The sequence below is a fragment of the Parasteatoda tepidariorum genome, chromosome 11 (assembly GCF_982258835.1).
Source record: "Parasteatoda tepidariorum strain Cologne lab strain chromosome 11, Ptep-v5.0, whole genome shotgun sequence".
NCBI lineage: Eukaryota > Metazoa > Arthropoda > Arachnida > Araneae > Theridiidae > Parasteatoda > Parasteatoda tepidariorum.
Window position 1 is genome coordinate 91,449,454 of NC_141765.1, and position 23,570 is coordinate 91,473,023.

General features: G+C 31.8%; 3 protein-coding genes across 3 annotated transcripts in view; 1 reads left to right on the forward strand and 2 right to left on the reverse strand.

The window, feature by feature from the left end:
• The window catches only part of LOC122268424 (disco-interacting protein 2 homolog C-like), a 120,646-nt gene that overhangs the window by 44,658 nt on the left and 52,418 nt on the right, over window positions 1–23,570 (forward strand). Inside the window, exon 5 of the mRNA XM_087154802.1 lies at window positions 7,988–8,039. The gene's annotated coding sequence lies outside the window, so the exon portion shown is untranslated. The remainder of the gene's footprint in view (window positions 1–7,987; window positions 8,040–23,570) is intronic.
• LOC147801886 (uncharacterized) lies at window positions 15,273–18,076 on the reverse strand. Its single transcript, XM_087154529.1, has 3 exons — window positions 17,965–18,076; window positions 16,709–17,836; window positions 15,273–15,607 (listed from the first exon to the last, which is right to left on the reverse strand). Exons 1-3 carry the CDS (start codon window positions 18,074–18,076, stop codon window positions 15,273–15,275), a joined length of 1,575 nt encoding a protein of 524 aa, XP_087010655.1.
• Window positions 18,095–21,163, reverse strand: LOC147801887 (uncharacterized). The gene is made up of 3 exons (XM_087154530.1): window positions 20,888–21,163; window positions 19,459–20,071; window positions 18,095–19,356 (listed from the first exon to the last, which is right to left on the reverse strand). Exons 1-3 carry the CDS (start codon window positions 21,161–21,163, stop codon window positions 18,095–18,097), a joined length of 2,151 nt encoding a protein of 716 aa, XP_087010656.1.

The window sequence follows — 23,570 nt, forward strand, 5'->3', positions numbered from 1 at the left end:
ATAAGTGACATTTGTATTCCTTACAATTATCTTTAGTGCCCAATCTTCCCGTTACAATCCAGCCGAGTACAGAGTTCTGTAAAATGACTGAACTATTTTCCAGTTTTATTTGCTCGGTTCGTAACAGTTCGTAAAAAATATCTCCGCCAAGCAAGATTTGAGCACGTTGAGGCTTAAAAAAGTTAGGATTTGCATAAGTCAAATTTTGAGGAAAATTAATTTTAGAAACATCAAGCGGTTTAGCAGGGGTTAATTCTTTAATTTTAGGCACTATCAGCATTTTTATCTCCTTCTTATAGTCTCTATTTTTATTAGAAGAGCAGAGATCGATTTATTTACATTCAAAGTTGCACCATTAATTCCAGTTATTAATGAGTTTAATGTATTCTCCTTTAAACACAATAATTTAACTGCATCAGCAGTAATAGCGCTTATTTCAGAACCGCTATCGAGAATACATAAAAAGGGATAAAAACATTCATTTATTCCTCGCACATAAATTAAAGCAGTTGAAAGCAAAACATTTGAGTAAGTATCATAGACATTACAACTGCTTGGCGGCGCCTTCTGCCAGCTGTGAGAAAGGGCGAAGGAGGAAGTGACAGTTTTCGTTTCCTCTCCACTCATATTACTCATCTCAATATTTGCTTGATTTGAAATAATCTCAGTCAAATTAGAGCAATTGGATTCTAATACAGTCAAACCCCGCTATAGTGAACCTTCAAGGGACCGAAATTTTGGTTCACTATAACCGGGAGTTCACTATATCCGTTACGCAGGCAATTTAACGAATGGTTTCCAAGCTCCTCCCTTTTATTACACATTATTCAAATAAATGACTGAAAAATATTATGTAGTAACAAAAAATGTGTTATTTTTCATTACTCTTCGTCATGCGTACAAAAGAAAAATTTTAATCTTTAGCTGATGAGCAATCCTCAACATCAGATATGGAAACACTTCCCGACTCTCAGATAATTTTTCCCGAATTTCTGTTATTCCGCTTTTTAAACCTGTCTAACCTGCCATTCGAGCTCATAAAAGTAGTCTCATAAAATCGCTTAGCAAATTCATCAACATTTGTCCAGATACAGGAAGATTGCGCCTTTTTCGATTGGTGAACCTTCAATAATGCTTCTTCAACATCCTTGTGATCTGCTTTTCACAACTTTTTTCTGCCATCTAAATTTTCTTCGTGAGCAGAAATTATTAATTGCCTATTTTTCCATATGTTACAAACTGCAGATTTGGATAGTTTCCTGCAAATATCAGCTTGATTGCATCCATTTTCAATTTTTCTGATTATGCCCATTTTATCATCAATGGAGAACGTTTTACGCTTACTGCTCGCCATAGTTAAATTTTAAACACTTGTTTGCAGGATTTTTTTTAACTGAACTGAGAGCAAAAAGGAGTTGAAATGAGGTCCTTATCGACACATATTAGTGTCCAATAATGAATAATTACTCATTCCCTCTGACAGAAAATGCATATTTATCTCACTGACACCTTACAGGTGCATCATCTGCCTGGGTTGGAAATATCTGCTTGGTTTGTTTAGGTATGAGAAAGTGAGATAAAAGAAGCAAACAAGAAGAAATGCTTATCGCTACATTCCCCTCTACGGATGGTTTTGAAAATCGGTATATGTATTTATTTTGAAGTAGAATTTTCAAAATTATTACAAAAATTTTTTTTAAAAAATCAGTCGAAGACAGAAAAAAGTACATTATATCCAACTTCTTCACTTTTTTGGTTCGCTATATCCACAAAAAATAACATTATCCGTGTATGGCAAGGCACAGGACCGAACATTTCGTTCACTATACCCGGGAGTTCACTATAAACCGTGTTCACTATAGCGGGGTTTGACTGTATTTGATTATTTTTGTTTTCAACTTCGGGTTTTAAGAAATTAGCACCATGAAGTGTCGAATGATGATTTCTAGAGCAATGTTTACATTTAAACTCTAATTTTTTACATTGAGATAACATGAGTTTTCCCAAACAATTAAAACACAGATGCTCTTGAGCAGATAAGTCAATGAATTTTTTACATTTATATATTAAATGGTTTTGATGACACATAGAGCAAGAGAAATGTTTATCATTTTGCAAAACGAATATTTTATGTTTGGGGGTTACTTCTTGTTTCGGTTTTGAAACGGAAATACTTTTTTGAACATTTTCAAGAGCTTGAATACGTTTTAACACAAATTCAGTAAAAAATTCTCAGGTGGATAATTCGTTACAATTTAAAGACATTTCGAAAGCCTTTCTTGATTCATTGTCAAGGCGTTGCAAAACAATGTTCACTATTAGTGTCTCAGGGGCCGTTCAAAAAGTACGTACATCCCGAAGGGGGGGGGATTTGCTATTATGTACGGTTTTGTACGATGGGGAGGAGGGGAGGTATTATACAAAGTACGTACTTTATAAACATACACCAAATTTAAATTTGACTTTATCCTACACACTCCTTAAGTAAATATTTAATTTTATTTAAAACATAATTATTTTAATTTTTATGAAAAAGGGGGGTAGACTAATAAAATGTACGTACTCTAAGAGGGGGGGAGTAAGACCTTATGTACGGTAATGTACGAGGGGGAGGGGTTTGAAATTTCTCCATTTTTGTTTACGTACTTTTTGAACGGCCCCTCAGATAATTTATTTTGTTCTAATCCAAGTTGCTTTAATGCTCTTAATTGATTAAGTAAATTATCAATTAAGTTTCTTAAATCCTTACAAGATTCAAATTTAATTTTACTTAAATTTAATAACTCAGTTATATGACTGTTTACTATCAGTCGTTTGTTTTCATATCGATTTTTTAATGCGTTAAACAAGGAAGAATAAGAGTCATCTACATTCTGTAATTGTTTTGCAGTACCAGTTAATGATGATTGTAAATAATACAGTTTTTGAGAGTCACTTAATTGATTGTTTTCATCAATTAAGGTACTAAACTGAGCTTTGAAGGTAAGCCAGTCAGTGTATTTACCCGAAAATTGGGGTAAAGTAATTTGAGGTAGTTTAATGTTTGTATTAGTATTCGGTTCATTCAAAACAGATATTGAACTCAAATTTGAAGTTTGTGGAATAATTAAGTCTAAGAAGCTTACCTCAATTGCTTCTACGTTGTCCTCCATTTCCGTTAGGGAAATTTCAAAGTCTGCTAAATCTGTATCGGATAAGATACTGTAGCAATCGTTTCGAAGATCATCGAACTTCGTTTTTAGACCTCTCAATGAATTGAGTTTGATCTCAAGGGATTTTTGATTTGGGATTTCATCGGTAAGCACTTTCGAAAGCCTAGTTATTTGACCTTTGATGCTTGCTCGCTTCCTTGTTAGAACGACGCTAGACTCGAGCGACGTAGTAGCTTTTGTAGCAGTCGCCATGTTGATAGATTAAATTAATTCACGATTAATTCTGCTAGATTAGCACTCCGGCTGTTACGACCAAACTGTAAGGTCGTCGATAGCTTGGACTGTATGAAGGGGTTATAAGTAATTCTAGGCGACTGGTTACAAACAAAACAATTTTATTTCAGAGATGTGGCGATGGTTCATCGCTGAAGTTACATGCATCTACTACTACAATTTTCTCCCTGGCACATACGCCCTCTGGCGTCACTTAACAGTTGACATTGTCGATTTCTACTTTCCCTACATTTGTGACCTGCGGACGTGCTATGAAGAAGCTTGCTTTCATGTATGGTACACATTAAAAGTTGACTTTCTATATGTTACTGAGTCATCGTCCTCCTCACGCTGTTGCTTCTCCGTTTCATTTATGCGCAACGTGATGCTGCACACACTAGACTGTTAATAGCAGCACAGGAGAGACCACATACACTACTATGAACTTAAAACAACTCTCACCACAAATGCTCAAAATCCGGTAAACTTAACACAGCATTTCCGGTCTTTGGCAAATAAGGCAACTAGTAGTATCCATTCATCGAATTCTATCCCTGATAAAATTTTGGTGGTGGAGTAGGATGGCACTACGATTGTTATACATCAATTGAAGTGCAACAGGAACATATACATCAGTGCAGCTTTCAAGGATCGGTGCCATCGTTCTATCATTCCATTACTTTGAGGATGGTAAGGTGAGGATCAAACTCTTTTGATGCCCATGAGATGTGCTAGAGTTTTGAAGGATCTACTCTCGAACTGACGACCCTAGTCGGTCGTTATCACTGAAGGTGATCTTAAACGGGCAGTCCCGCAGAGGACTGATCGTAAAGACATGGTTCCCAGTAGAACACAGAAGTCAAGCATCACTGTCTGTGGTCAGAAAGCGGGTGGGTGATTACTTTGATCAGCATGCGTAGGGACTGAGGGTGCACGGTATCGGTCTCGTTATGTTTATAGGCATGTTTATAGGAACTATTTTTGATAACTCATATGCTGTTATATAATAAGAACCATTTGGGTATCCTATATCTGTTGTAAACTGAGGTAAAAAATCTAATTGAAATGAAAATTTATCTAACTTTTGCTTGAATGCATGGGTGAGTGGTTTGTGATCTGTGAACAAAACATAATTTCGAGAATTTTTTTATTATAACTCCCTACAGTTGAAGGGATTCGTTTTCGGTTTAAAATAAAGATTTTCCTGTTGCGAAATCCGAGGAAACCACGAGCAATTCTAAATTTGCATCGAGGTAAGGATGCGTAAGCAGCGTAGCGTTTGCTGAAAGGATTTTGCAATTTTGAAATTCGCTCATGGACTGTTCTGACCAGTTAATCATATGATTATCATTGCGCTCTTTGAGCTTTTCAAAAAATCGCTTAAATGAGTTTAGTTATAAGCTGCACGAGGTAGAAAACGAAAAAAAAGAGAAGAAATCTTCCCCATTCTTTTTGACTGCGGGTAACTTAAAATCGTGTCTACTTTATCAGGTAATGGTTTCTTGCCCTCCTTAGTTATTAAGTATCCAAAAATTGACATTTCTGTCACACCAAACAGACATTTTGATACCCTTACCGTTAAACCATATTCGGTTAATTTTTGAAATATGGCTCGAACATGAAATTCGTGCTGTAAAGGTGTGTAGCGTTTTTAAAAAGTGCTTAAAGGTGCTTATTTTCGATTTTCGTTTATGAAAAGCTCTTAAAGGTGCTTTTTTCATTGGGTGTTTTTAGAAAGTGCTTAATTTTTCCTTTTCGAATATGAGATTTTTTTTCTTAACCATGTAAATTTTCGCCACGTATTATACAAAACCGTATTTTTCACTTTGTTCTATTCAACATTTTAACAATTCATTCAACCACAAGCTATATCGGCTTACCGTCAGTCGTTATTATTGTTCATTTACGTCGCACTAGAGCTGCTCAATGAGCTATTGGCAACGATCTGTGGAAGGATCCCTGAGGATGATCCGAAGATAGGCCATCGCAATTTTGATCCTCTGCAGAGGGGATGGTTCCTCTGCTTTGGTAGCCCGGTGGCATGTAAACTCTCTTTACACACATAGTATCCCCAAGAGATTTTGAGCTCGCTGATTGGCTTTCTCGGCAACGCCATCTGTGACGTATGACTATTTCATTCTGCCATGATTGTTATTTTCAGCATAGAGTGATTTCTATACTCCAGCTTTTGTGTACAAACTTCAAATGTCAGTTTTTTCAACAGAGGAACTGACTTCTTCATTGAAAAATGAAGTAAAAAATAGTTCCTCAAATACCATTACCCTTAGAAGTAATGTTCTAAATTTAGACGATTGCAATAGGTGGGTAAGGGCATTTGGGGAACTTACCAATACGATACGAAATGGAATTCTCGAACATCCAAACCTCATGGAAAAAGGTTTGTTTGTAGATAAATAACTAGTTTAGTTATTTTTAAAAAAGCTAATATCCTTCTTAAGCTAATATCCTTCTAATCTATTGAATAACATTGAAATCGAATTTAATTGCCTTGCTTAATTCTTATACTCACTATAAAATGAGAATTGAATAGTTTTCACTTGATATTTATTTAATTAAATTAATGTTCATCAAATTAAATTAATATTTTATTTATTTTTTGTGGATTACTAAAATTATAAAAATTTTTAATTTAAGATTTTTTAGTGGCGCCATCTATTATTATAAATTAAAACTAAGAGATGTGCATTATGCCTACTTATTCATAACTTGATTTTAATGTTTTTTTTTTGTTGTTGAATGTTTTATAATACCGAAAAACTATTAATTGGCATCTAAGAAATCAAGCAGTTGTCTTTTAAGATGCCTTTTTTTATTATTTTTTGATTGCATAATTCCCATCAAAATAAAAGTCAATGATTATGAATTGTCCATTAAATTAATACCATAAGTAATTAGAGAATAAATTTACAATATATCTCTCTTTTAATTCTAGTACATTTCCATTGGATTGCAAATATTTTTTTATTTTTTAATTGCAGGAAATTATTTGTTTGTCACCACAGTGCGTTTATGAAAGTGCCACAGCAGAAATGTAAAAGAAGTTTTTCAAAAACTTTTTTGCTGAATTATAATTAAATTTTTTAAACATTTTAGAATATTTTCCTATAAGATATGATAAAATCTTTTTTAAGTAATCAAACATAATTTTAAAAGTTTTTATATACATTTTAAAATCTCATATAATAAATTCAAACTTAACTGAGTGGTTCTGCAATAATACTTAATAAATTTAAGTAAGAGTTTTTAATTTCTAAGTGCATAAGGATATTCACAATGCTATTCAATTTGAATATTAATCAATTATTATATATATATTACATAAAAGCTAGTTAATAAAACTATAATTTGTGATAATTATTATTATTATAATTATACTAGTATTATTATAAATTTTTATTATACTAATTTGATGTTTTACCAAAACTTGATTGTTTACCTTGCATTTAACTAAAATTCATAACATTAATGTTAAAAAATATTAGCATAAAATTTAAAGCAAATTAGATTTAAATAAATGTGTTATTATTAAAGTACAATTAATAACGCTGTTTAATTTTTTGAACAAAACTTTAACATTTGTCATAAAATTAGTATGAGAAATATACTGGAACTGATTTATGATTGATTTACATTTTGGGAACAAACTACGGAGAAATGTTATTGAGGAGGAGCTACAAAAAGACTTAACAGAAGGCAATGCCGAGAAAGCCAATCAGCGGTCTCAAAATCTCTTGGGGATACTATGTGTGTAAAGAGAGTTTACATGCGGCCGGCATAGCCTGGTCGGTAGGGCACAGGGCCCATGTCCCGAGAGTTCGTGGGTTCGAACCCCGCCGGCCAAAGTCTCCCCGTGTAGTAAAGTGACTGATGCACGTTAAATCTGTCGAGTCGCAAAAGTTCTCCATCTTCCCATAACAAATCAATACATACCTCTGTGGGTACTGGATTGGAGATCGATCATTCTCTGATTCAGGTCAAACGATCTGTGGATGAATGAATTGATGTATGAATGGGTTCACCCTATAAACGGGTGCGACGTATGGTGTGGCAGAAGTCGAATTCTTAGCCATAGATGGTGCCACTGAAAAACAAGAAACGCACACTCTGCCTTAAATTTTCTCGGTTTCACCAAGCAGGCTTGCCCGTGTGGAAAGTGGCATTAGAAACAACAACAACAACGATGAAGTTGGTATAATAAAAAAAAGCGGTTACTTAAATGCGATATTTTGAGTATGAAAAACCTAAGGAAAAAAACTGTCAATAAAAAGGTTATAAAAGTGAAAGAAAAACTATATGGTTTTTCGTTTAAATTGTCACGCATTGACCTCGTAAAGCGGTAAATTAAATTTAGAGTATGTGTATTGTAATATCTTAATCAAAATATCGGAATTTGAAAGACACATAAGTTACGTCTGGATATGGAACCAAATTTTTCCCAACCCCAGAGGGAGTAGTAAAATATCCTTCATTTTTGATTGCAATATTTACACAGCTGTCTTTTTTTAGCTATGGTTTTACTAAAGCAACTATTTTTCTTATAGGAAAGAGCTATGGTGTTAAATGATCTGCATAATGTAGTACATTAAAATACAGGTAAGATTATAATTCTTATATCTTATCAATTTGGAAATCTTCGCTAGTTTTGTCCAAAAATTTTAATTTTTTAATGCCTGTTATTCCCTGTCTCATTCTCTGGATTTTCTTTTTCAAAACTGCAGCACAAATTGAAACTACAGCTGCTATGAATTTTGCTTGACAGTGCATAAAGAAAAATAATAAATTTACCACCATAAGTAATTTTCGATCTAATGATTGGATCTTACGTTCTTTGTCTCAAGTTGAATGATTCGAGGAGGTTATGTACAACATGCTAATTAATTGTACGAACGATACTTTAAGTTACGAAATCAAGACACAAAAAAGTACTTTCTTTGAATAAACGTATTGTTTTCTCGACGAATTCGAATAGGGGGTAGCCGCAATCTGACAAATAAGGTTCGAGTAATTTGTACTCAAGAGTGGTCCAGAATTTGCACCCCTTTAAGTTAATTTTACTTTTTACGTATTTCATCATATCTTGAATTTTTTAAGCGAATTAAAAGATTTTTCACATAAAGCTTCACACGAGCTCCGTTTATCCAGAAAGAATTTCAAGCAAAATAAAACCTTTAGTAAATACTTTTTATCTTTTATTTTTTTGTTTAATAAGGGTAAAAAAATGAATTCTAAGGTAAACAATTTTTGCATAATTTTAAATGTTGCTAATACTTTAAATGGTCAAATACAGCATTTGAGCGATGTTGACCGAATAGCTCCTGAGAAATAAATTTTTAAATATAAGACTTTTTCAAACAATATGACTTACGTATTTTTAAAAATACCACTTTTTCAAAATTCAATTTCTTGGGAACTATTCTTCCGATTTCACTAAATTTTGTATAAAACTGCATTATTAAAATTTAAAACTGCATTATTTAAAATGATGCAAAAAATGTATACTTTGCAATTAAAAATTTCTTCGGTCATTTTTAAATAAAATAATAAATAAAAAAATTAAGCATTTTTGCATTGAATTATCTATGAATAAACAAATTTTATAATTTTGTACGGAATCTTTTTAATTTTCGTTCAAAGCTCTTGAGATATAGCGAAATGCGCAAAGAGGTAAAATTAATATTAAGAACGAGCAACCTGCATACATAGGGTAATCGAGTAATGTTGATTATTTTGACAAGTCTATAACTTAAAACTTTCAAAAATCAACTGAGCATGTTCAAAATTAAATTGAATTTATTAAAATCATAACTCAAATTTAGCTTTAAATCGAAAATAGCTTCACGTGACTCAAAATCAGGCGGGATTATGACGTCAGAATCCATTTCCTTGGCAAACGGGTTATGCCAAACCAAAACTTATCTTACAGTAAAGTAATGTTGCTTACAAGGCTGTTTTATTCTATTCTTATTTTTGAAAAAACTGATTTACATTTTTTAAATGTAATGCAAACTGAGAAGGATATTTGGTTTGAGAATTGATATTTTTTCATTCAAAAATTACAATTTTGTCACGTTATTTTGCATTATAAGTAAACTGTTTATACATAGAAAATATCTATATATACATAAGTTTTTCCACATAAAGGTTTGATTCCAAATAGGAAATGGAAATAATTAAGATTTAGAATTTTAAGTATTGTCAGGATAGCCTGCTTGTTAGGTTGTTGAGCCCAATTCCAAGTGATCGAGAGTTCGATCACCGCTGGCCGAAGACTCCGTGTAGTAAATGGTGACTGGTGCACGTTAAATATGTCTGGTCACAAAGTCTTCTATGTTCACGAAACAAATCATATTTCTGGGGTACTGAATTGGAGATTGATCGTTCTCGGGTTCAGGTGAAAATTACGATCCGTGGATGAATAAATGGATATGTGAATGGGTTCGCCCTGTAAATGGACTGTGACGTATGCGTGACTGAATAAGCATTTTTGGCCATAGATGGCTCCACTGAAGCACAAGAAACGCCTCCTACCTAAAATTCGCTTAGTTTCACCAAGCAGGTGGCATTAGAAACAACAACAGAATTTTAAGCAAATTAAAAAATTAATAAAGCAAACATAAATAAAGGCTTTTTTTTTAAACCTTTCTCCCTGAAAAACTGCAAAAAATAAGTACTTATTCATTTATAATAACTTTCCTTAAGTATAATATTGAATTAATTCAGGATAATAAACTGAACACGAAAGTTGTATTTTTAAATTTTATGCTATTATTAGCTGAAATATGTAAGCAAAATGCATTTTGAAAAATAAAAGTCATAAAAAATTTTTTAAAAATAAATATAAAATCACAATAGCATTTTTTTGTAAGTGTTTATATCATAGGTAGTTTAAAGAATTTGAAATGTGACGTAAAAAAAGTACTACTATATCTCGAAGAATTAAAGCGGATTGTGATTTTTAAATTTTCCTTTGTCAAAATTTGAACATTGTTAAAATTGCAAATTTTGTTGTGAAATTTGCTGGTTTATTGACAAGAAATACATTATTGAAATTTTTTTTCAAAATTTCAAAAATGAAGGAAACAAATTTGAAACATGATTTTTGAAATATTTTTTCCGGTTGAATTGTTTTTAATGCTTACATGATTGTTGCTAATATTGTTCGAACAGAATTTAAACCATACGTTTATTTTAAATCAATTCAAATAACTTAAAATGAAATTATGACTGAAGAATTGACATTTGATGGAAAATACTTCATTTACCAATCAATTTACGAAATGCAGCGTAAAATTGACTATTAGTACATTACACTCACTTCAAACATATTTCACTAACTTCGTTTAATACCGAAATAACTTAAATGAAGTAAAGGCATAAAAACAAATTATTTAATGGGTCATTCTCACTGAAAAGGTATAAATAGACTAAAAGATTTTCTTAAATTAAGGTAATTAAAAAAGTGATAAAAATTACATAAATGCCTTTATTTATTTTTGTTATATGTCCTTATAATAATGGTCAAGTTTTCTATTTTATTTTTTACAAGATTTAAAATATTTTAATTTCTGCCTTGTCCACGGAGGAGATGTAATAGTCAACGGAGGAGACATTTTATGTTATAAAATATAAAATGTCAATAAAGACTAATTCATTAATTATTGGATACAACTGATATGAGTTTAACATTAATAAGTAAATAATAAAATATTTCATTATTAGAGATAGAGCTACTTCCGATTAATCATGCTGCTATGAAAGGGAACATCCATTTTTAACCTCGGTGTACAATTTTTTAAGTAACTCTTACTGAGTATTAATAAATTAAATGTTAAGACTATTGAAATAAAAATTCAGACTCCACATGAAAGTTGAGTGTTGAGGGTACTCTTTTATGAACATTTTATTCAAGTTAAACATACTGTCATCCAAATAACGTTTTTGTTTTTTCTCTTTTCTTCTTGTTATTGTTTCTTTTTTTCCTGGTCGCAAACGGCTTGCTCTATCAATTTCTAAAAATTTAAGTACATTTAATCACGATTTTTCTGCTAAACCTTTTTCTGAAACCGATTTTAAAGTTTCTTGCTTTTTTTTTTTTTTTTCTTTTTTGTTTACTTTCTTCAAGCAATATAGGGTTTTCTTTTAATTTCCGTCTAGCTTGTCTCATACTAAGTTTTTTTTCTGTTCCCTTCTCTTTTGCATTTGAACATTTGATTGCTTTCTTTTTTTACATTTTGATTTTGCCATTTTTTTCCTAAAATTTGAAGAGAAAAAATTTTTTAAACATCACAGAAATTATTTAGAAAAATTTCCAATATTTACTTCTCCGATAAGAAAAAGTTAAACTTAATTGATTTTCTTTAAAAATACAAACAAATTAACACATTTGTTCCATTTTAAAAATATCAATTAAAAGAAAATAATTTTTTAATTATTAAAATTGTATTATGATTATCTAACACATTGTCTCTTCCATTTACTGTGTCTTCGCCTCCGTGGACTTGTTATGTCCACGGGGGAGACAAAAACTAGTTCTTGAATTTTACTGATTTTTGATTTTAAAGTTACAAAAATGCCGCAGTTCTTTTTATTAAATATACTATTTTTGCAATCTGAAATTCATCTATCAAAAATAAAATAATTTTCTCTTACCTTCTTTATGATGTCCACGGAGTATACGGACTTTGAGAACTTTGCCCAAACCCCAGTTGAACACACAATCCAAAACTGACACCAAAGAGAACAAAAACAACTGATAGTTAACATTAGAAAATAGAATGGTTACCTTTCCCAGCAGCTATCTTATAGGGATTTCGCATGTGTTGCCCTTTATTGCATATTTACCGAACTATATTAATCGTCCATGGAGGAAGATTTCATTTTTGAAGGACAAAGTTTACTAGTCAATTATTTTATAAAAATAAATTTCTTTTTTAAAAAAATATTAAATAAAAAGTTACTATAAACATTTAACTAGATAAAACTACAAAAATCATTAAAATAAGATTTAAATTGCATAACAGCCATTAAAAATTATTTTGTGTCACAAGCGTAGGGATATATATATATTTTATATATATATATATTTTATATATATATATATATATTTTATATATATATATTTTATATATATATATATATATTTTATATATATATATATATATATATATATATATATATATATATATATATATATATATATATATATATATATATATATATATATATATATATATATATATAAAAAGTTCAAAATGCAGAGAAAACATGGAAAAAATTACAGAATAATGAAAAAAGGAGGGAAAGAAAAGTAATATAATAAAAATAACAAAAAACTGAAAGGAGAAAAATCCGAAAAAAGGGGGGGGGAATTATAAGAATCTGGAAAATAAGATATAATCTTTTCATCAGCTCACACGATTATATCCGCAGAAAAGAGTGCTTTCTAATATTGTATCAATATAGCCGAAGCAAAATATACCAATACAATAGTGTGAGGAGTACTCAAAAACTTTTCTTTAAAAACTTACAACAAATAAAATAAAACACATTGAGTAAAAATATGACGTAAAAGCAGAAAATAAAATCTAAAGAAAAAAGAGAATAAAACGTGAAACGAAATCTATAAAGTGAGTAGCGAATTCAAATGAACTTGCATAAAAGGGGAATTTTTCAAAATTGAATCAAAATAGTTTCATAACAAGATTGCCAGATTGTAAAATATAAAACCAAAAGCGCAAACTGAGGTTAAAGCGTAAACAGAGGGGTTTTGTATTAAAGTGCGTTCTTACTGCAGTACTAAAGTGCGTTTGATTTGTTAGTTAAGAAAGATGGGCCCTAAAATGTATGTGCGCAAGGTAATATTATACTGGATAAAAAAGATATGGATATAGAATAAGAAGTTGACAATTAATAATTTTAGAAAATTAATATTTATTTAAGAAAAAAAAAGAAATAGAAAAGAGAAAGAAACATGAATTGCCTGTTTTGGACATAATTTTAGCCACGGATTCGCCCGAAATGAATTTGCAAATGGTAAAAATTATATAAATTAACAAAGAAATTTTTTAGTGAATTTATTTACAATAATGTACAATAAACTCAATGATTTTAAATAGAATTTAATTACTTTGGTTTGGTATCCATTGTTTTTTTATCAAATTTTGAGACTTTATCTATTTGTTCTTAGGATAAATAAATATTATTACATATTCTTTTAATTCTATTCATTTCATTAAAAATGTTATTTAAATAGATGTTCCTAGAAACATTAGAAATCCAAGTAATTAGTTTATTTATTTTAAAATTAAAATCCTTTCTTTTATCGTATAAATCAACAAACCAGATATTTTCTTCTCTTATAATACCCAAATACAAACAATTAAAATTAATATTATGATCATGATTACGAAGCAAGATTAATTCCTCGAGGTAAATATTACTTAATAAAATAGTATAATCTTGAAAATTAAAGATAATTAAATTATCAATAAACCTAAAAGCAAATTTAATTTTAAGAGTACAATTTTTTCCACAATAATGCAAAAATCATCCTTATAGGCATTCAAAAATTAAAATTTTGCTATTTCATTTTGCATTATAAGTAAATTGAGTAATACATAAGAATTATATATGCATACATAAGAACTTTTTTTAAAATTCCTTCCCCTAAAAGTTTGATCTCAAATAGGAAATGGAAATATTTCAGATTTAGAATTATAAGTACTGCCAGGATAGGCTGGTTAATAGAGCGTTCGGCCCATGTCCAAGTGATCGTAAGTTCGATCACAGCAGGCCAAAGACTCTCCGTGTAGTAAATGGTGACTGGTGCAAGTTAATTCTGACAGGTCACAAAGTCTTCTCAAAACATATAATTCCCAATCGTGTCTATGTTCCCAAAACATATCATAAATCTGGGGTTACTGAATAGGAGATTGATCGTTCTCTAGTTCAGGTCAAATTTACGATATGTGGATGGATAAATGGATATATGCCCTGTAAATGGGCTATGATGTGTGTGTGTGTGTGACAGAATTGGTATTTTTGGCCATAGATGGCGCCACGGAAGCACAAGAAACCCGTCTTTACCTTAAATTCGCTTAGTTCACCGAGCAAGCTTGCCACAACAACATTTTAGTTTTTACTGGAGATGCAAATAATTCTTAAGGGGCCGTTCAGAAAGTACGTACTTGAAAAAGGAGAAATTTGAACCCCCTCCCCCCTTCGTACATTGCTGTACATATGGTCTTACTCCCCCCCTCTTAGAGTACATACATTTTATTAGTCTATCCCCCTTTTTTATAAAAATTAAAATAATTATGTTTTAAATAAAATTAAATATTTATTTAAAATATTTGATTCATTTAAATGATTTAAACAATAACACCCAACTTTATCTTTGAATCAATAAATAAAGCAATTTTATCTTATCAACATAATAATTTCCTACAATCAATACAATTAATCTACAGTATTTTCCCAAGGATATTCCAAATGCTTCTCGAGAGACACCAATTCAGCGTTACTCTTGTCTGCGACTGATGAAAAATTTAGATTATCTTCATCAACGAGATCATTTTCGATCCACTCTCTGCATCATCTTCGTTTTCCTGGTTTCGGAGGATAACCAAAAATTCTTTTTGTCGACGAACTGGTCTTACTTTGTTGATTTGCAAAGAAGATTTGCATATTTTCTTGTGATCTTTCAAATAAGTTAAGAATGCAAAATATGTACCACAAGTAGGACAAATTTTGCTTTTAATATCACCCTCTACCGATGGGCATGCTGCATCGTATGGTATTTCTGTGATGGAGTTCAAACCTATTTTTTTAATTAACAGCAGCTTTTAAAATTGGCTCCAACGTTTGAGATAAAAATAATGATTTAAAAGTTCCTCGTGGTTGATTAATATAAAGTCCATCATCAATTTGTGCTATGGGCACAGGCACTGATAAAAGTCTGTTAGCAGGCACAAGCTTAATAATTGAATTCTGAAATTTAGAACAACAGGATTCATTGTTACACTTAACGATTTGCAGTAGATATTTGCTGTTTCTCACGTGCTTAGCTTGCCAAGTCAAATCTTTTTCTCGAATTTGTGAAGAACACAGTTCTGAGTTTTCCGGGTGAATGTATTCACTCATAACTGGAAACTTGTCAATTTCTACAATAATAATTTGCAATTTTTTATTTTGCGAGACAACTTTTTTTGAGAACTGTTTTACTCATTCTAACAAGTGGTCGCCGTGTGAAGAAAAATACAAGAACAAACATATGTATAATACATGTGTAGGAAAAAGTCAAATTTAAATTTGGTGTATGCTTATAATGTACGTACTTTGTATATTAACTCCCCCCCTCCCCATCGTACAGCACCGTACAAAATATCAAATCCCCTCCCCCCCCCCCCCTTCGGGATGTACGTACTTTCACAATTGCAATCATTTGCAATTTCATCGTACAGCACCGTACAAAATATCAAATCCCCCCCCTTCGGGATGTACGTACTTTTTGAGCGGCCCCTAACTCTTTATTTATTTATTTTTTCTTAGCTTTTCTTTTATTATTAAAACCTTTCTCCCTAAAAAACTGCAAAAAATAAATACTTATTCATTTATAATAACTTTTCTTGAGTATAATATTGAATTAATTCAGGATAATAAACTGAACACGAGAGTTGTATTTTTAAATTTTATGCTATTATTAGCTAAAATATGTAAGCAAAATGCTTTATGCCTTGAACCACCACGGTTCTCCGAGATTTTGCAATATTTCGCATTTATAAGAGTCATTTATGTATTTAAACAACATTAAACTTAAATCGATTCCTACCGCGTAAGTCTAATATTTTTTTTTTATTGATACCGACAATTTAATAAGGAATAACGCAATCTTAATTGTCGGAGCTAATAGAGTCAAGTGGACTGTAACGTTTGGTAATTTTTTTATTGAATGAGAAAAGAATGTTAGAAAGCTACGCTTGGCGCATTACAATCTCGCCAATGAGGGCGCGGACATACCGGCCCCCATTGAAATATTCTGACATTTGAATGTTTCAATAATCATAAAAATAACAATAATAATAGAAATAATAATAAAAATACAAATTTAAGCAATATTAATACAATTATTTTTTCACATTTTGAATTCAACATATAAATTTAAGTATTGTTAACAATTGGTAATACAGCAATATTTGAAATGCTTCTTTTGAAAATTCCATGAGGTGGGCGTACGAAAACCACACGGACATTATCATCCTTACCGGTGATAATTTCAGAAATTCGTCCTATAACCCATTTACATATAGGTAAATTGCTTTCTTTTACCAGAACCATCATACCTGGTTTTACATTTTGTTTTTGAAACAACCATTTTGATCTTTGTTGTAAATGACTGAGATAAGAGTTATACCAATTTTTCCAAATTGTTTGAACAATTTTTTGAGTTTTCTGCCATCGGTTAAGCAAATTTTCTTTAAAATCAATCAAATTTTGCTCAGGAAGTGCAATAATTGCTCTTCCAATTAAAAAATGTCCAGGAGTTAAAATTTCATAATTTTCTGGATCAGATGACATAGGAGAAAGAGGATGGGAATTAAGAATACCTTCTATTTGAATAGTTATAGTTAAAAATTCTTCAATTGTTAATTTCGTAGAACCAATGGTTCTTTTAAGGTGATATTTGAATTGTCCGACTCCTCTCTCCCATAATCCGCCAAAATTTGGTGAACGAGGGGGTAGAAATTTCCACAGTACTTGCTCCGATGAAAGGAAACCAGATAAATTATCTTTTTTAGCATTTAAAGACTTTAAGAATTTGCTTATCTCCGCCGAAGCGCCAACAAAATTGGACGCATTGTCACAAGATATAGTACAACTTTTACCTCTGCGGGCAAAAAACCGTTTAAGTGTAGCTATTAAAACACTAGCTGTTAAGTCAGACAATAATTCAAAATGTACAGCTTTAGTGACCATGCATATGAAAATAGCTACATATACTTTGTTATATAACCCCTTTCTCTGGTTACGATATTTAATCCAAAATGGACCACACAGGTCAAGTCCTGCGTTCGAGAAGGGTGGGCTAGGAATCACCCTCTCAGGAGGGAGATCACCCATTATTTGAGAAGAGACTGTTGGCCTTATTTTAAAACACTGCACACAATCGTGCACAACTTGACGAGCTAATTTTCTGCCACTGATTGGCCAAAAAATTTGTCGTACTGTATTTAATAGTCCTTGAGGACCAACATGCAAATCTCTAAAATGAAAATAAGAAAAAATAATCTTAGAAAGTTTATGACCAGGAGGTAATATTATTTGATGAACAGAATTATAATTCAAATTAGAATTGGTCAACCGACCACCAACTCTAAGCAAACCATCCTGATCTAAAAAGGGATTCAAAAATTTCAATTTACTATTTACAGGAACAGGCTTACCTTTTTTTAAGGCTGAGATATGGGGATACTTATGGTCTAAATAGGAGCCACTCTGCTTTTGCTGCAAATTAGCTGACTGGAAGGCACATTGGAATTGGAAACAGTTTGTATGTAGATGCAGGCGCCGTAGGCCTTTTCACTGGCGTCTGCAAAGCCGTGAAGTCGAATAATCGTTAGTTCCAGGATCATAATGCATCTTGGGATATGCTAAGTTTCTATGTAAGAAAGAGATCGTAAAAATTTGTCCCATTTTTGGTAGACGTGAGGTGGAATCATTTCGTTCCATTCACATTTTAAAAGCCACAATTGCTGCATGAATATTTTAGCACTGCAGATAACAGGACCAAGTAAGCCCAATGGGTCGAAGATTTTAGCAATTTGGCTTAGCACTTCACGCTTAGTGTAATTCGAGCTTAAAGCCGTTGTGACATTGAAGTGAAAAGTATCCTTTCTACTATTCCACAGTATTCCCAGAGTTTTTATGGTAGTATCTGCACAATCTTGTTTGAAGGGAAACGATTGAGATGATTCCGTTGAAGTATCAATGGCATTACAACGCCATTTATGTAATTTCATTTGTCCCTTTTGAAGGAGCTTAGTTAGTTGTTGTCTTAGTTCATTAAATTCCTCAATACTGCTTGACCCCGAAAGGCAGACATCCATATAGAAATCCTCCATTAGAACCTTAGAGACAATAGGAAAATCCTTTTCTTCATCGGTTGCAATTTGATGTAGAACTCTTGTAGCAAGATAGGGACTGGATGCACAACCATAGGTAACGGTTTTCAAATTGTACACCTTGAGAGGCTCCTCCCTCCCCTCTTTCCACAAAATTTTTTGATATTTAGTTTGCAACGAATTTATTTCGATTTGCCGAAACATTTTATTTATATCGGCCGTAAATGCGAAAATATGCTTTCGAAAACGAACCATAATTGTAAAAAGATCGTCCTGTAGGATTCCGCCTTTACATAAAAAATCATTTAAGGACATTCCATTCGTAGTTTTACAACTCCCATCAAAAACAACCCTTAATTTAGTTGAAGTGCTGGACGGTCGCAATACACCATGATGGGGTAAAAAATATCCTTCATCCGGAATTGAATCATCGCAAATTTCTTCCATGTGACCTAAAGATTCGTACTCGCGAATAAAACTAATGTACAATTCTTTTAATTTAGGATCACGATCTAAGCGATTCCGTAATTGTTTTAATCTCTTAGACGCAATTTGTTTTGAATCACCTAATGAAATATTAGCTGAATATTGTTGTTTAATCGGCAATTCAACCACGTATCTACCATCTGTTTTTCGGTAGTGAGTATTTAAAAAATGCTCATTACAATAGTTTAATTCGTCATCAACCATTGGTTTATTTTCGTTTACGTGTTCTATTTCCCAAAAGGAAGTTAACGCCTTATCAAGATTTTCGGTTTCAGCAAGTAAAAAACACGAATCGTTAATTTCTTCTAAATTAGAATTAAAGTTGTTCGCAACTCCCGATACAACATGACCAAAAAACGTTTCAATTAATATTAATTGGGAATCTTTAATTTTAATTTTATTCGTACCCAATAGTTCGAAGAATAATTCTGCTCCTAAAAGAGCATCAATTCGTTTTGGTTTATTCCAATTATTATCATCAAGTTTTATTCTTTCAGATAAACTTAAATTCGATATGTTTACAAATGTGGGTGGAAGAACCGCAATTTTTGGAACTATTAACAAGTCTAAATAATAAGATTTTTTATTTTCTTCATTTGTTAACTCGGTACGGACAAATGATTTAGCTGTAATGCACGAGTCATTAACACCAGAAATCGGAACATTTGTTTTTTGTTTCTTTAAACCCAATAAATTAGCAGCTCTACTGCTTATTAAATTCGAACTTGAACAGCTATCTAAAGTGGCTATTAATGGTCTAAATATGCCCTGCCCATCTTTAATATAAACAACCGCCGTATTTAAAATCACGCAATTAGCATTTTCGTTTTTATTCGTAAACAAAGTGTTCGAAGGAATGAAAGGAGGGGAGAGGGGTGACAAGAGGTCTGTCTCCCTTTTCTCTTCTACTGCTGTATCAAATGTAAATGACTCATTTCTCATATTTTCATGAAGTAAAGAATGATGATCTTTGCTTTTACAAAAGCAAGTGTATTTAGACATGCAAGGATTAGGAAAGTGCTTATTTAGACATGCAAAACACAAATTATGAGTTTTTACTATTTCAATTCGCTGTTTGACACTCATTCGTTTGAATTGATCGCATTTATAAAGTTTATGACTTTCCCTACAACCTAATAAACATGGGTTATTCACTTTCGATTTAATTAAATACATTTTCTCTGTATTTGGCCTTGAACTAAAATGGGGATTCTTTCTTTCCTCTTTAATATTAAGACCTTGCATAATTCTAGAACGTTCTTCCAAAAAACTTAGAAAATTGTCTAGTTTGGGTATTTCGTTTTTCGACAATTTCATTTCAAAACTTTTTCTAACTTCTGGATCGAGTTTTTGGAATAAAATGTGCATTATCAATGTATCTTATAGCTCATTTGATTTAAATTCAAGCAAGTTTAATGCTCGTAAATTACATTTAGTGTTATCGATTAATTGCATGAGCTGATTAGGAGCGTCAGGGACTCTTGAAAAATTTAATAATTTATTAACATGGCAATCGATAACTGCTAGTTTGTTCTCGTATCTATCTTCAAGGGAAGACCATAAAGATTCAAATGTATCTTGGGCTGACTCAAGGCGTTTTGCTTCGCCTTTGAGGCAGCTTTTAAGATAGCACAGTCGTTGTGTGTCGCTCAACTCTTTATTATTTCCAATAATAGAATTAAATTGAATTTTAAAATTTTGAAATTCGTCATATTTTCCGGAAAAGAAAGGTAGGGGTAAATCCGGAATTTTATATATATTGGTACATGAAGCATTTGATTCCGTTTCATTAGGTTTATTATTATCAATTTTAGAGAGTAAAATATTAATCTTTACCTCTATTTCTTCGATTTCATCTTCTATATCTTGAGCAACATCTAGATTATCTTTCAGATCAATTTCTTCCGGAAGTAGCGTATATCCTTTTATCAGTTCTGATATCGATGCTTGTAGTTCCATTGCTACTTTCAGCTTCTTTTTGAGAATGATGGCAGCGGCGCTTGCATCCTGCTGCGTTGAATGTTCTTCCAAAAATTTTTGGATTTTGTTTATTTTTGTTTTAATTGCCCCACGTTGGCGATTAAGATTTGTTATTGAGTTAATTGTGCTCATATTGAGGCTAGTTCTGCTCCAGGTCGCTAGGACCAAAGATGTCGGAGCTAATAGAGTCAAGTGGACTGTAACGTTTGGTAATTTTTTTATTGAATGAGAAAAGAATGTTAGAAAGCTACGCTTGGCGCATTACAATCTCGCCAATGAGGGCGCGGACATTAATTTCAGACTTATAGATAGATTTATAATTCTAAATGAAATTATAATTTAAGAAGAGAAATAGTTAACGGAAAATACTTTATTTACTAATCATTAAATAATATATAACGTGAATTAAATAACTGTATTTGCACCATAAATGGAAAGAAGAAAAAACAACTAAGCGCAAAAAACATGATTTATCCGAGTTACGCATAGGTTTACAGTTAGTTTCGAACTTCTAATACGATACAAATTTAACTGAATTTTTGGGACTTTAAAATCAACTATGAATTAATTACAAGTGGCACTAAAACTAATAATAAACTAACTTCAAAAGATCAAAATTCTTTAAACTAATAAAGGAAACCTGCTGCAACATAATTTGAAATATATTTATCATACGGATGGTATTTTCTACATTAGAGATTGCTGCAAGCTCTATACCGCCTATATTCCCGGGTTACTGTTTCCGGCGTATTTTAAAGCCATTTGACTCGCAACGTGATCAAGACTGTAAGCATGCGGTTTCGAATGTAATGAAAACGTGAAATCTATATCAGAAAAAGAATTATTGTGAAACAATTATTACCTTGTTATTTGTTACGGATATACAATCTTCAAAACTAATGTATGCCTAAACAGTGATTTACAATACCACATGCAATAATTAATAAAGGTGTCGCTGTATAATAAGAAAAAAAAAATGAAAAAACCATACGCTTATATCATTTTATTAACGTTAAAATTATAAAGGGAATATAATTTTAACATTAATTGTGAAATAGTAGTGTTAAGTAGTAGTAACATGTGGTTTATAATAAATATGTAAACCTAACATTTGAAAAAAGAATCGTTATAAAACACTTTTTACCTTGTCAATAATATATGCTGATTTTCAAATTTAAACCTGAATTATAATGTATGAACTTAACCTTGCTCCTGGAACAATATGCTAACACTAACGTAAGATGGGTCCCGCAGTGGACTGATCGATAAGACACGGCTCCCAGTAGATCACCGAAGTCAAGCATCACTGGCTGCGGTCAGTGTGCGGGTGGGTGACCACTTGGATCAGTCTGCGTAGGGACCGAGGGTGTGCGGTATTGGTCCTCGTTAAACTGTGCTACCGTAAAGTGCTCGACTTCGTGCGCAGGTCGACGGGCTACCGAAGCGGGGGTGCGAACCCCAAAATTGTGATGGCATGTCTTCGGATCATCCTCCGGGATGTTTCCCAGACCGTCGCCAATAGCCCATTGTGCAGCTCTAGTGCGACGTAAATTAATAACAACTAACGTAAGATGGTGCACATTTTGCAACAAGAACAAAAAGTAATAAACAAATGGAAAGAGGCCAAATCAGGACTACCAAAAAAGCGAGTTATTCAAAATCTAGCAACCATGTCTCCTTTTTTAACAATATATCTATAAATATCTAAAGCAAATTTTCACTTCAAACTCACCAGAATTACTTAATAACATTAATATCCTATGAAATACGGCAGATTCGAGCTCAGAAATTACCTAATTTATTTCTTTTATTGGAAACAAAATTATCCGTTTGAAAATATCGCCTCGCAGAATAAGCGGTAATAAGCAGTTGCAAGCTTTCTAACCAGAACTAGAGCAGGTATTGAGCTCTAGTAGAGCTAAAGCAGGTATTGAGCTCTAGATTCTTATTGTTTACATTTATGTAGAGAACACCATCCATAGCAGACATTTCACTTTCTTTTTTAATACATAACTGTTGCTGTTGTCGTATAAGTCATTAAGGCACTGGGAGTGCGATTAGTCTTGTTTACCAGTGGCGCCATCTATAGACATCACATTTAATATTCTGAAAAATAAAGATGATCCATGGAAGTTTTAAGCTTGCACACGAATTTTTTCATAGGGGAGGGAAGGCAACTTAACTAATTTTTCATACAAAAATACACGAAATTTAAAAATTTGGTGTATGCTTTGCATTAATAACTATTCGTGTATATATATATATATATCACTTTACATTATTTTAAATGACAAAAAAATTATTCTTTGAATGAAATGTGTGAAATGTTTAGTTGAATTTTATTCCTCGATAACTTTTCAAACGATTCCATTTAAATTTTGTATTTTGTCATTTAAAATTAATTACTTTAAAGTCATGTGTCAATCGGTATACCTTGCAAATCAAACATTTTTAAACCGCTATTAAATAATATAATAAAAGTATGATTATTCTTTATGTGTAATTATTTTCGGATAAAGGAGTTTTATATTTATGTGCA

Bases quoted from the DNA above. Each gene is read 5' to 3' on its own strand.
- LOC147801886 (XM_087154529.1), bottom strand. From the start codon at position 18,076: ATGATCCTGGAACTAACGATTATTCGACTTCACGGCTTTGCAGACGCC. The intron at 17,837-17,964 runs GTCAGCTAATTT...ATCCCTTTTTAG, and splicing joins CAATTCCAATGTGCCTTCCA to ATCAGGATGGTTTGCTTAGA. The intron at 15,608-16,708 runs GTAAGGATGATA...TTATTATTGTAG, and splicing joins AATTTCTGAAATTATCACCG to AAATTGACAAGTTTCCAGTT.
- LOC147801887 (XM_087154530.1), bottom strand. From the start codon at position 21,163: ATGAGCACAATTAACTCAATAACAAATCTTAATCGCCAACGTGGGGCA. The intron at 20,072-20,887 runs GTAAAGATTAAT...TGTCTAAATAAG, and splicing joins ATGAAATCGAAGAAATAGAG to CACTTTCCTAATCCTTGCAT. The intron at 19,357-19,458 runs GTACGAATAAAA...ATTCTAATTTAG, and splicing joins ATTATTCTTCGAACTATTGG to AAGAAATTAACGATTCGTGT.